The sequence below is a fragment of the Copidosoma floridanum genome, unplaced genomic scaffold (genome assembly GCF_036245765.1).
Source record: "Copidosoma floridanum isolate Cflo_tuat_1 unplaced genomic scaffold, Cflo_Japanese_pri ptg000008l, whole genome shotgun sequence".
Classification (NCBI taxonomy): Eukaryota; Metazoa; Arthropoda; class Insecta; order Hymenoptera; family Encyrtidae; genus Copidosoma; species Copidosoma floridanum.
This window is the reverse complement of record NW_028321885.1, coordinates 10,131,265-10,144,878: the sequence shown is the minus strand read 5'-3', so window position 1 is coordinate 10,144,878 and position 13,614 is coordinate 10,131,265. Positions and strand designations below refer to the sequence as shown.

General features: G+C 34.5%; 1 protein-coding gene across 6 annotated transcripts in view; it reads right to left on the bottom strand.

Annotated features, from left to right (window-relative positions):
* Nup98-96 (nuclear pore complex protein Nup98-96) overlaps positions 1-13,614 on the bottom strand; it is a 617,363-nt gene that overhangs the window by 224,899 nt on the left and 378,850 nt on the right. For all 6 annotated transcript variants that reach the window (XM_089589262.1, XM_089589263.1, XM_089589261.1 and 3 more), the window contains 2 exons: positions 8,709-8,914; positions 8,391-8,628 (listed from right to left, as the gene is read on the bottom strand). In XM_089589262.1, the coding sequence (XP_089445388.1) occupies positions 8,391-8,628; positions 8,709-8,914 (444 nt within the window). The remainder of the gene's footprint in view (positions 1-8,390; positions 8,629-8,708; positions 8,915-13,614) is intronic.

Below are 13,614 nucleotides of genomic sequence, written 5' to 3'. Positions count from 1 at the left end.
TTTAACTTTGCAGCTCATTGGACTCAATATACAGAGAAACTACATTATTACAGAAAAGGATGATTTGTTATGAATTAGGAAAACTTCACTAGAATCAACATGAAAGTTTCAACATCAGCGCTACAAAGATTTTACTACCAAATTATTGTATATTAGTGACTTATTCAAGGTACAAGTTGATAAAAGTTATTACTACGGCATGCTCAATACTCTACTTTACGTTCGAGTAACTAATAGGCTTCATCTATACTTGAGCACTTTGCACAGTCAATTTTTTACCACGTTATTTTAAGTAAAATTCTATGTGAAAATATATAAGATTTTCTACATGTAGTTTTTATGCAGTATTTACTTTTTAGTAAAAATTATGCCGTACATTTTAAAGTAGATATTACTGAATAAATGCAGATGCAACCAAAGGTATCACAAAATTTGTCGCAGAAGCTCCAGGTAAAACAAAATCAAAGTCAAATTCCTATTAACGTTGATAAGTTGAAATAATTTTTAAAGTAAAAGAAGTAGTAACAACACGATGGTTACAGGAAGTAAGGCTGTAAAAAATTAGACTTCAACATTGAAAAAACTAAAGTTTCTAAATTATTTAATAAAAATATTATTATAAGTTATTAAAAAATATTTTTAAACAAAGAAAATAAAGTTTTGAGATATGTTTGTAAAATAACACGAACTGAAACCTCAATGAGTATTTTTTTTAGGGTTGAACAATATGTTAAATTATTGAGTAGAATAATTATTTCAAGACTACTAATTTATTGCAGAAAGCATCAAGCGTAAGGAGTTAATAGAAAACAACTTTTTATCTCAATAAGATGTTGGTGAACTATTTCGTCCTCGTACGTAGAATTATAAGTAAAAGAAACTAATAAACCTTTTCTTAATCGTTTACTTGGATGTGCATAATTAACATATTCTATTTTTACCCAACTTTATCGGGTATTTGTAATATTTTTTATTTAAAATCGATATTTTAATGTTTGACCTTCTTTAATGTATGTAGCAAGATTTTATGAGGATTTACGTTAGCCCGAGTTAATATTTAAAACTTTATTTTTGTTTATCATGAATAATAATAAATTGTAGAATAGTCATAATCAAGTCAGGGATGTTGGATCAGCCATTATTTCGTACGTGCACCTTTTGTAAAGTAATATCCAGAATAGAAAACACGTTTTAATATAAATTTAAAAATATTGCAAATAACCATTAACTAAGTCGTAGAAATTATTACGTGACTCAATTAGCTATAAGATTAAAAAATAATGGGCCTGGAATCTTGTCTTAAGACTAAGGATTTTCATTTGAAAAAAAGCAAGTTTATCCATTGTACGCTGTACGTGCACTACACTGTTTTAGTTCGTCCATCAGCACAACGGCATTGGAATGAACAATTGAGCTCGTGTTTGGGTGTTTGTAAAGAAGCTCTTGCAGTACTGAATAATTTTTTAATCTTTTAATTAATTTTACAATATATTATGTTAAACTTAGTTCCATAACATACACTAAATTGTACTTTATTCTTCTTTCTGTTTAGTAAATTGTAGATAAGTTCTACAATTGCGTCAATTTAAAAAAAAAATTTAGTAAGCTCTTGAAGAACGTCACAAGAGGGGTTAAATGGCACAATTTGCTTTGGGGTAAAAAAACGGTTTTTTAAAAGTTAATGCAGACTGAAGCGCTGTTCAACAGCTCATACTTCACGACAAATAAGCTTATATGAGTGATACAAATGTAAGATTCATTGCAACCAACACCACAGATACACAGAAAAATTGGGACTAGAATGATTGAAAAGCCAAAGCAAATTTCATTTTGATAATCGGCCTGGCTGTTCCAAAATTGCAGAATGTTAGAGGCTGTAGAACATCAACAAGTTTGCGGAAAAAGCTGCAAAGGATACAGGCTTTGAAAAAACTAGTGAAAAACGTTGTACCATTAAAAAAGCAGATACTTCAAAATATGTAAAAGGGTAATGACGTTTAAAAGCTCTCAATGACATTATTTTATCGATTAATGGACATAACAACAAGGAACAAACATTTATAATGATTTGCTAATCATTTATCTGCTATATAGTCCACTAAATTCTTATGAGGTTCCCGATATGCAACAGAAAGAATAAATAAATTATCGAAGTCGGAAGTATAAAATGTTAAAATACTTGATAAAAATGAATCTTGAAAGCGAATAAAGCGAATCTTAAAAAACTTTGTTATACGAATTTTTATGAATTATGATTATGAAAATGCAATATGGTTACGCCTATCGCGTCAGTGTCTTGTAAACAATGTTCTCACTGTTGTAAATAATATCTATTTGAAAGTAGAATATTGAAAATTAAATTAGATAAAGCATAATCCAAACATAACCAATCAAAAAAGAAGGTTTGCATACGGCTGGGTACTTTTTTTAATACAGAAGAAGAATTCAACAGTATTATAATAAAATTAAATATTCATCATGATAATCAATACTTCTGGCTATAGCCATTGCATATCAAGTAAAATTGTTTTCATAGGAATACTTGCAACATTAATTTTAACTTATTGGCATTATTTTAAATAAAATAAATAATAACAATTTAGTAAAAGTTGTGAAAATATAGCTGACACTATAAACCTAAAAATGTAGTCACATTAGATTTTGTTTAAAACTAATTGATAGTAGTACAGTGAATGCCTCGATTTAGATATAAAAATTTGATATTTTAATAGAATCAAAAGATAATAAAATTTTTTTGCAGCTCATACCGGAAAAAGGCAAAATATGTTTGGAAAATATTGTCTAACCTTCGAAGTAGCCAAGGATCGAAAAACGATATAACATTGGACAGAATTAGAAAAAATAGTCAAAAAACAGTAATAGGGTTTTTTTTATGAATAAATCTTTTTTTTTTTAATTCTCAATTCATATCGAAGAACATTGGCAGGGTAAGAAAATTTTTAGCTTGATATGACCATGTATTTTTTCTTCTAATCAAAGCTAGAACTAATATCATTGTTAAAAGAAACAAAATTTAGAATTGTACGGGGCTCACTCATGATGGTGAGTCAAATGGAGTTTCTGTGTAACTTCTGTACACAATATCGATAAAATTATACTAAAAATTTTAAAAATGCGACGAAAAAGTTATTTTTACAGATACCAATTAATTAAAGAACTTTTTTCAATTGAGTGAAGATACATCCGAAAATAACCAAAAAGTGGTTGATTGCATGAGATTGAATTAGGACAGTCAAACTTATCAAAGTGCCGCAACTCAGTGATTCAGCCCATCTAAAATTGCAAACAAATTAATACAAAATATTAGAACATTAAGATGTTAGAGGAATTTGTAAAATTAAAAAGTTACAGATTTTAAAAATTTGTCATGCATCGTAGTTAAGATAAATATTTACCAAGAACCAGTATTTTTGTGCAAATATTCGTATATAATGTGATGCATACAATAGATTACAACCAAGCTCACATGTTACACAGTCACAGAACAACTCAACACATTTTATGCCAGTAGTGTCAGTTTCAGTACATACGTTCTTTGAACATTACTTGCACAGCAATCAAAAATAACTGTAGTTTTTTAATTGCCATGTAACTTCTAAGTTTCAACTTTAGTTCTACTAAAATATTTAGTTATGCGTAGTGATTTACAAAGTCTTTTATTTTTAATGTTATCTGCAGAAGACGTAAGTGAATTAGAGGGGGAACACAAGCAAGATTTCACCACGACGCAACTACTCCTGGTGTATAGGGGTGAAAAAAGTGTGTTATTCGCTGTATCTGGCAAACCCATTGTTTAATAGTATGTTCCAGTAAGCGTCAAAGAATCATGAAGAACTAAGAAAAGAAGTTAGTTAAAAATTTATACTATTTACAGTAAAACTACACTTTTAATTATATTAGAATTATGAAAAAACAGAAGGTGAAGCTGAATTTTAGATGAACCGATGTTTATTATACTGCATAAAAGATTCTCAAAAACTAGTTTAATGTTTCAGTATGTATTGTAAATACTTTAATGCTGAATGGAGTGTGCAAAGAACATTCAACAACACTAGTAAAATTCACAAGTGAGGATAAAATAATAGTAACAGAAAAAAAAACAAAAAAACTTGTACAAAGACATTTTTATAGAAAACGGCGTAATTAGAATAAAAAAAGGATACAAAAAAATTATAGAATAATCTTAAAAATTTAATCGAACAAAAACAGAAATCTGAAAATTGTGAGTAAATGTCTATATTTTGACGCTGCATATTATAGAACAAACACAGGATAAAAGAGAAATTCTGCAAAGTGAGCACTGAGATAACTGATAAAGAGAAAGATGTTAAAAATAAAAATGATGAAGGTCAGACTGGATAGTGTAAGGTGTGCCTGAGTTTAAAGGTCACAAACATTAACAAGCTATACGTTACAAGAGAAGTGCAGCACGTAAAAAGTAAGTGTCAAGTTATTGTCTGCTTTTTGCGTGTATAGTCCAGGTTAGAAAACAATGATAAATATAAGAAGGAAAAGTAGAGACTGCGAATAAAGCAATCACCGAATTAAGTAAAATATCGTTTTTGAGAATCAATTATAAACTGTTTAATTTACCAAAAAATGTCGAAACCTTTGCAAAAATTTGTATTTGTTTTTACAAACAATAGCGATATAATTGCTATTTTTAGTTAAAGAAATACCTCCCATACAAGAGGTTGACAGAGAATTGTGCATACATATCTCGAGATAATAGAAAATCCAATAGCGTAGTATGAATATTTAAAAACATTGAATTATCAAAAAATATCCATAAATACAATAAATGTAAAATCCGCCCTTCAATACAAACAATTAAGGAAACTTCCGTTGGATCATGAGGATTGTTTGACGCCAAAAATAAAGAATAATACAAATTTAAAAGATTATAATAGATAATGAGAAAATGGTTATAAAAAGTATGTAAAATAAATATAGATGAAGCAAATTATATAGCAATTCAAATCAACATAAATTACGACAAATAATTCAATCTGTCTCATATATAACCATTCTCTCACAAAACGTCCATTATAAAGAAACGAAAAAAAAAGAATCAAGAATTACAGTAATCGGCGTTCCAAATAATAATAAAATTCTTACTTTCGCAAGTAAAGCAGCAAAATTCAACAAACAAAATCTCTAATAAAAACAATTTGGTATCGCTAAAACTAAAAAAAATAACTTTGATTTTTAACTAAATCAAAATGCGTTTTGAAAAACGGATAGAAACAAAATGACAGAAATTTTTCTATAAACATTAAACAACAGAAAAATTATAAAATCTACTTTTAGATTTAATTATTCCATGCATCGGGAATTCACGCTATCATAATTGACACTTTTATGAATAAAGCATGAAAAATAACATTAACAAAGAAAAATCAAGGAGGAAGAGTGAGATCAACTTTAGTAAGGCTAAACTTCGTTTTAAGGCACAATAACTTATCATAAAAAACTCAAGAACAATAACACACATAAAAGTTCCTTCTAAACAAGAACAAAAAGGATTCCAATCACTAACATTTAGGCATCAAATTATTTAAGATTCGGATCTGGCTGGTCTAGAATCACCTTTTGGTTGATAATAAAACAACAAGTACATTTATGTTTTTATCCTTAAGGGTCCGGCAACCCGAGGCCCTTTTTATGAAAGAAAACTAACTCCTTCAATCCACTGAGCTTGGAAAAAAAGACGTTCTAATTTTTATCCACAACGAATACTGCACTTTTTCTGTGGCCTCTGCTAGCTCATCCCTTCGATTCTTTTCTCTATTTCTCAAGACGCTGAATAGTTAATAGCGCAAATAATATAAACGAAAACTTTGCGTGGATAAGCCTTTTGTAAGACAATTTTCGCATATCAAAGAGCTTAATCCCGAAAGAATGAACCTCTCTATTTCTTACTCCTGGGACTCTAAAATTAGTTATGTATGGGAAAATTCCATGATCCTAGACGCTTCTTGTTTAGATTGATTGCACCTTGAGAGCAATGAATTTCCTAACTTCGATCAACAAAAGTTTGATAGAATTTTTGATAATCTAACTTTTTAAAATATAACACTATTTGTTTTAGTTTGAAAAATATAAATATAAAATTTTAGATCACAGTATACAGTAAAATAAATTTGAGAAGTAATTTTAAATAAACATGTCTTACAACAGGTTGAATTTCTTAGGCTTTTACATCACACTTTTGTGATGACCTATCCTTGAGACATAGCACTGTATAAAGTTCTATTCTCGTCAGAATGAAATGAATTATGTTTTAATCACTTATTTATTACCTTACTTTTTTTTTTTTTTTTTAACTTGCGTAGGAAAGTATACGGCTCATAAAGAATACATGTAGTCCTGAATTTTTACTATACATTGAAAAAAAAAAAAAAAAAAAAAAAAAAAAAAAAAAAAAAAAAAAAAAAAAAAAAAAACATGAAATAAGCAATGAAATCATTACAAATAAGTAATCATTTTTATGCTAGCTTTTTAGGGTCCCATATTCCGAGGATAGTTTAAAGGATATTAACAAAACGTGAAAAATCCTCAAAAACTGTTATTATGATGTGACGCATTTCAAAAATCATTCCTCAAATGTTTTCTTTGATAGATCATGATCTCAAATTTTTAATGCACATTTAATAGACATGAAAAAATAATGTAATATTGTAGAAGCTCAAATAATCGGAAATTTGCAACACACTTTTGTTGATTGAAGTTAAGAAATTCGTAACTTTCATAATTGCAAGTAATTTTTGAATACCTTCAACATCTAAGAGTCATAGAAATAAATGGACTGTAACACAGTACTTTAAGTAGCTAAGCGCCACACAGGCACGGCCAATAGTGTCTATAACAACCTCAAGTAAGCATTGATCTGAGAATGCATGGACAGTATGGGAACATAAAAAGTGCAATTTTCTTTGTCTGATTTGACGTTACTTTACTGTTTTAATTTTAAGACAGTTTGGTTAGAATTTTAATTTCCTCTATTGTACACAGTATACTGCACTGCATGAGAAAAAAAAAAAAAAAAAAAAAAAAAAAACAATAAAACTTGAAAGTTTTTTTCTAAGTTAAAACATAATTTTAAATCTACGTTTAACATTAACAAGCATTAGGCTGGCACGTAATAAAGTATAAATTTTTATACTTTTTATTTATTCATTTCAGGAGCCTTAGGCGATTTTGAATTAAATGCTGGCTAGGTCTGAAATTCAGAGATTATATGGATAAAGTTTGCTAGATTTTTTTAGGAAAACAAAATAGGTCAACACATTTATTTTCGAGAAAATCGCTTGTGAAAATTCGTCATTTTAACACGCAACCTTACGGAACCCGAAATTCAATAGACTACCGTACCGCAATAAAAAGCTGTGGGCCCACACATTAAATTGGTACATGTACTTGAAAGTATAAAGAATCTATTATTTAAAAAAAAGAATAGGATCAACACGTTAAATTTTGAGAAAATAGCGAGGAAAACATCGAATGTGAGAATTGTTTTGTTCAGGTACTGTAAGTGCGCATGCGCTGTACATTCATAAACATACAAGCATGAAAATTTAAGTCTAACACAAGTATAGGTATATAATAGCAGATGAGAGCAAGAGAGTACAGTGTTGTCAGCTTTATCGTAGCAGGGCCATCATCTTTACACAAGGTACATTGGGAAAACTAATAAATTTTTTAATATCGATTTTCCCAATGACTTTTCCGCGTATTATTGCTATTTTGTTCACACATGTGTATAATAAAAATGATTATAAAAAAAATATTACAAAAAATCATTTGTATGACAGGTACCCCACAGGGGCCCCTCAATAGATACGACACCAAACGCCCAAGCCTCATTCAGTACTCCCTGAAGAGATACCAAAAAGGCATAGAATGCACAGCTGGTGATGATTAAAGTATTAATTCGCAGTTATTTTCTTTATCCCATAAGTGTGTTTAGTGCGAGTAAAGGACAAGTAGCTTAGATATTTAATTGTAAATTTAATGTCTTTCAAATTGTCTTTCAATTCCAAAAACTGCAGTAGGACACATTTTTAGGAAATTGCATCTAAATAATATTATTATATTAATAATTTATACACTTTCCAGATATACAAACATACTATTGAAGAAATTTAGCTAATAGTGAGTTAAATTTTGTTAAAATCGACGATGTTTAAGTAAACTAACTGTTAAATTAGACATTGAACGTAAAAGTGTGTATAATACTGCATTTAATATAGCAGATGTTACAGCTGACAAGAAAGTGTACTGTTAACCACTAAAGAGAAGTGTGACATACTCTTATGATTTTTTTATGACTTTTTATTTTAACTTTAAAATCAACATAAATAACATACCGAAAAAAGTTACCACCAATGTACCCCACAAAGATTCGATCAAGTGCCATACATTTTGAAAATAAATGGTTGATAAATCTTTATTAGACAAGTAATTTTTTTCAGCTGATAATACTGCATGCTCATGGATGGCATCTTTATTTGATGGCACTGATATCGGTGAGATGCTTGGACTGCTGTTTGTAACTTCTATATGCAAATATTTAAGTTGAACGTTCAGATGTTGCTCTACGCTATCCTATTAAAAAATGAAAGCATTATATTTCTCAAAAAAAAGGTATAATCATTAATAAACGGTAATAAAATATCAATACTAACTTTAAATTTTTTGATTATTTCCGTTTCAAATTCATAAGTGACTCTACGAGACAACTCTATGAAATATTTGAAGTCACTGCAAAAACAATCCTTTATTTTTACAAATGAGACCGAATTGCTTACACCATGACCAGTATTGTTGTTACAAGACAGTAAAGTTAATTTAGGAGACCACTTTAACTTGTATTGTTTTTTCTTCTGAAGTCCTAAACATATAAGTGACAATATTAACATTTGTGTATACTTACGGACTCTCTAGAGTAAATATACGTTCTGGCATATAATATGAATATTTATACATGTATAATTCTTAGCATGAGTGTTAAGTTATATATCACGTACTTTAAGAAAATATCAGTAAGCTTTGTGAGCTCCTAATGAATTGAATACAAAGGACAGCAAAGTTACATACATTAGAAAAAAAACATAGATACTTGTGCATACAAATGTAATCCACTGGGAATTAAAAAGATCTGCAGACTAAGAATAGATTTTTAGAAATTTTAAAAAGTTGCATGTTTTGGTATTCTATTATTATTCATACAAACTAAATTTTTTATATCTTATTCCTACCTAAACTAATTTTTTCCTTTTTTTTTCTTTACGTACTTTGTCCCTTAAATATGCAAGTTTTCCGAGCGTGCTTACAGCATAAAAATCCCCTTCTATGGCACGGGCATCGATCATACTGGGTATAACTTGCAGGGTGCAGCAATTATTTTCAATACACCTCACTTATCATCTTTTTTGCAATGAACGTAATTTTTTTTTTTCAAGGGTAGAGTAATGCAATATTTAAAAATCTTGGTTACGTTTGAAAACTATTTTTTACAATAAAAAGAAAAAATGAAAATGAACGCTACGATTAAAAAAATAAGTAGGAAAAGGTTTTATTTTCGGTTACATCAACTTTCCAAAAGTTAAATTAAAGTAAGGGAACAGAGAAGATCAAAAGGGTTAGCTGAGAAAAAAGAAGGATTACTACTTAGTTGCATCTTTATTTAATGGCACTGATATCAGTGAGATGCAAAGGACAAAAAGGAAGCCTGTCGAGTATAGGCACTAACGACACCAAGGACAGCAACGTGTCAGCATTTAGCAACCAGACCCGGGAGGAGCTTACCTCTTTAGAAGAAACTGTCACTATGCTTAGAGTAAAGCGACAGAACGATGCTGATAAAGTCAAATCAGCAACAAAAGACATTACAGAGGCGCTACAAATGATTAACGATAAGTACGGCAACACAGCGAACGCTGTGAAAAATGGGCTCGAAGCGGCGCTCAAGTATCTTCAAGAGGCAGAGGTGCTAAGAAAAGGCTGTCTTACTAAAGAAGATGTGTATGTCAATGCTTCGAAGTCGTCATTAAAATCCCTGCAGTGGAGGGAACAAAGGCGAGATAATTTTTGACGGCATGTACAAAAAAAAACCCTGAATACTACCCTAAGAGAAATATAACAAAATTAAAGAAACAGGAACCCATCGGACAGCCCTGAGAAACGCCAGCAGACGACGTCTTGAAAAAAAAAGAAAACAGGTAGTGGCAAACAAGAAGAAATTTCCCTGAATGACAAAACAAGCCAGAAGAAAAAAGTGGACGCCACAATAACAGTAGTAGTGAAGATGGCTGAAGGACAGACCTTTGCAACGGTGCTAAAGACGATGAAGGCGAACTTTGACCCCGATAAGGCTAACGTGGCAGTCCAAAGTGTTGTCAATACAAAAAAAGGAGACATACTTATTAAGGCCAAAGGTGTAGAAAATGCTACTGCATTCTCACAGCAAATTGAAAAGTCGGTAGCCGGACAGGGTACTGTCAAAATGAGCAACAGAAAAAAAACATTAGAGGACCGAGACCTGGATGCCATTGTAGAGGAAGATAAGGTCAAAGAGGCTTTCGCTAGGACTTTTGGACTAAAGAGCCAGGAGCCATAAGTAGCTCTCTTAAAGCCAAATGCTAGAGGACAAAAGCTGGTGTCGATAAAGGTGGACGAAGCAACTGCCAGACGAGTAGTAAAGAAAGGCAGGTTACGAGTTGGCTTTGTAAGCTGCCGAATTCGAAGAAGAATTGAAGTAACAAGATGTTACAAATGCCTGGGATATGGACACGCCTCAGGCAACTGTAGAGAAGGAAACAGATCAAAGCTTTGCTTCCGGTGTGGAAGCTCAAACAACCGGAAGAAAGAGTGTCCCGGCCCAGCACGGTGCTTTTTTTGTCCAACAACGGACAACCAGTACGAAGCAGGTAGTGGGAGCTGCCCTTTATTAAGAAGAGCCCTAGAAGAGGCTAGAGATGGGGCCCAAGCAGGACAAAAATAAGGCAAGAAGGCCTTGAGTTAAAAGGCAGGCTAATGTGGACCCACGCTGCGCTGGATGCAAGGAGAAGTATCAAGCTTATAGTGGTGCTTGCTAGGTAGGTGGCCGTCTATGGAGCGCTAGACAGCGTGCTGATTCTCAGGGATCTCGAGTCCTTTTTTTCAGGATCCGTGAGGATCAGCACCCCTAGCAAATGGTGGCGAGTTAGCTATCAGCACCCCTAGCAAATGGTGGCGAGTTAGCTCGTTAATGCTGTGAGACGCGATGGTCTCCCTGGTGGCTCCACCCTAAAGTAATACTAACGCAGTTCCAGGGTGGACCAAAAGCCACGCAGCACAAGGGGGGGGGGGGGGGGTTTAGTGGGTATAGGTGGTCTAAATAAAAAAATCAACCGAGTCCCACACTACGGCTGTTCCTGCGATGTGCCTCAAATCATTTTCCTTTCCTCCACAAAAAAAACAACAAAAAAAACTGCTACTGCCACTGCTCCTACTGCTACTGCTACTGCTACTGCTACTGCTACTGTTACTCATCCTGCTACTGCTACTGCTTCTGCTACTGCTACTGATACTGCTACTGCTATAGCTACTGCCAATGCCACTGCCACTGCCACTGCTACTGTCACTGTCATTGCCACTGCCACTGCCGCTGCTACTGCCACTACCACTACCACTACTACCACTACCACCACTACCACTACTACCCCCGGGTGGGGTTTTCGCTAGTTTTTTTTATACCGGGCGCTTCCCCGGGTGGCAGATAGGGGCATCCTCTTAAAATAGGAGGTGACAATGGGCAGCTAGGGTGGGTCTCTGTGGTGGTGGTCGGGGGCGTGGATCGGGGGGCGTGTGTGGCGTTGGCGTGTGTATCTGCGGCGATGTGGACAGGGGACTAGTGCCCTTTGCCTCCATCGGTGTAGATGCATGGGCCAGCTCTGCTTGTGCTCCTTGTTCTTCGCTTTTTGCTGCTTCCGTAGGTGGCACTCGATTGCTTGATGCGGGCCAACAAAAACTAGCACCCGTCGCGTATAGAAGTAAGCGACGGTTAAAACATTCTTCTTAGATACATGCATCACACACTCTCACTAAACAAACACAGGGACACTTACGGATTGTTCTGGGTTGCGTGTGGCGGGTCCTTTTTCCGGGCTTGCGTTGGGGGCCCGGCGACGGGTGAAGCCAGATGATGAGGCCCGGGTAAGTCTGGGTAACCACATCTGATATGGCTGTACGCCTCATGAACAAAAAAGACGTGGTGGGCCGACTAATCTAGGCTTACTACCACTGAGGAGGCTATATGGCGGCACCTTAGTGCCTCACGCCAGCCCGTTTGGTTGGGTTGTCTGCGCGGTCTCGGGACTGTACACCTGCCGCTCGTCTCGCTGGGATGACCGTTGTGTACCAACAAATACATACATTACACACGAACACCATTCTTACACTTGTTACTCAACGCCAGGGTAGTCTCCGCGGGTGGGACTGAGGGAGAGTGGCGACTCCCGGCCGGCCCGAGCAAGTAGCGGTTTTTTCTGGTAACAGAGAGGGCTGCCGCCCTGGTTTTAACCCTTTCCAAATACTTATTTCTAGAAAAAAAGGGTAGTGCTGGCCTTCGCAGGTCAGTACGATATTAAAAAAGATGCCAATATGAAAAACGTCGATGCAAAACAAGTACCCCAGGCAGTAACCTCTCTGAGGAAATCCGCCGGCGATTCCGATCCGGTGAAAGCCCGGGTGACAGATGCAGGCCCCACGGATTCTGGGGGGGGGGGGGCCACAAAGACGTGTCTCATGGCCAACAGGGAGTGCTAAATGTTCCATGGCCTTTCCTTACAGACAAAGGACAAAGAGGAAGCCTGTCGAGTATAGGCACTAACGACACCGAGGTTAGCAACGTGTCGGTATTTAGCCACTAGACCCAGAAAGAGCTTGCCTTTTTAGAAGAAAGTGTCACTAGGCTCGGAGTTAAGCGACAGCAAGTTGCTGATAAAGTCCAATCAGCAACGAATGACATTACAGAGACGCTACAACTGATTAATGATGAGTACGGCAACACAGCGAACGCTGTTAAAAATGGGCTTAAAGCGGCGCTTAAGCATCGTCAAAAGCCAGAGGTGCTAAAAAAAGGCTGTCTTATCAAAGAAGATTCCTATAATGACGCTTGGAAGTCGTCATTTGAATCCCTGCAGTGGAAAGAAAAAAGGCGAGATAATTTCCGACGGAATGTACAGAAACGAACCCTGAACACTGCCTTAAAGAAAATAGAACAAAGTACGAGAAACAGGAGCCCATCGGACAGCCCTGAGGAACGCCAGCAGGCTATGTCTTAAAAAAAAAAAAGAGAAAACAGGCAGTGGAAAACAAGAAGAAATTTCACTGAATGACAAAACAAGCCGGAAGAAAAGAGTGGACGCCACAACAACAGTAGTAGTGAAGATGGCTGAAGGACAGTCCTTAGCAACGGTGCTGAAGACTATAAAGGCGAACTTTGACCATGATAAGGCTAAAGTGGCAGTCCAAAATGTTGTCACTACAAAAAAAGGAGACATACTTATTAAAGCCAAAGGTGTAGAGAATGCTACTGCATTCTCACAG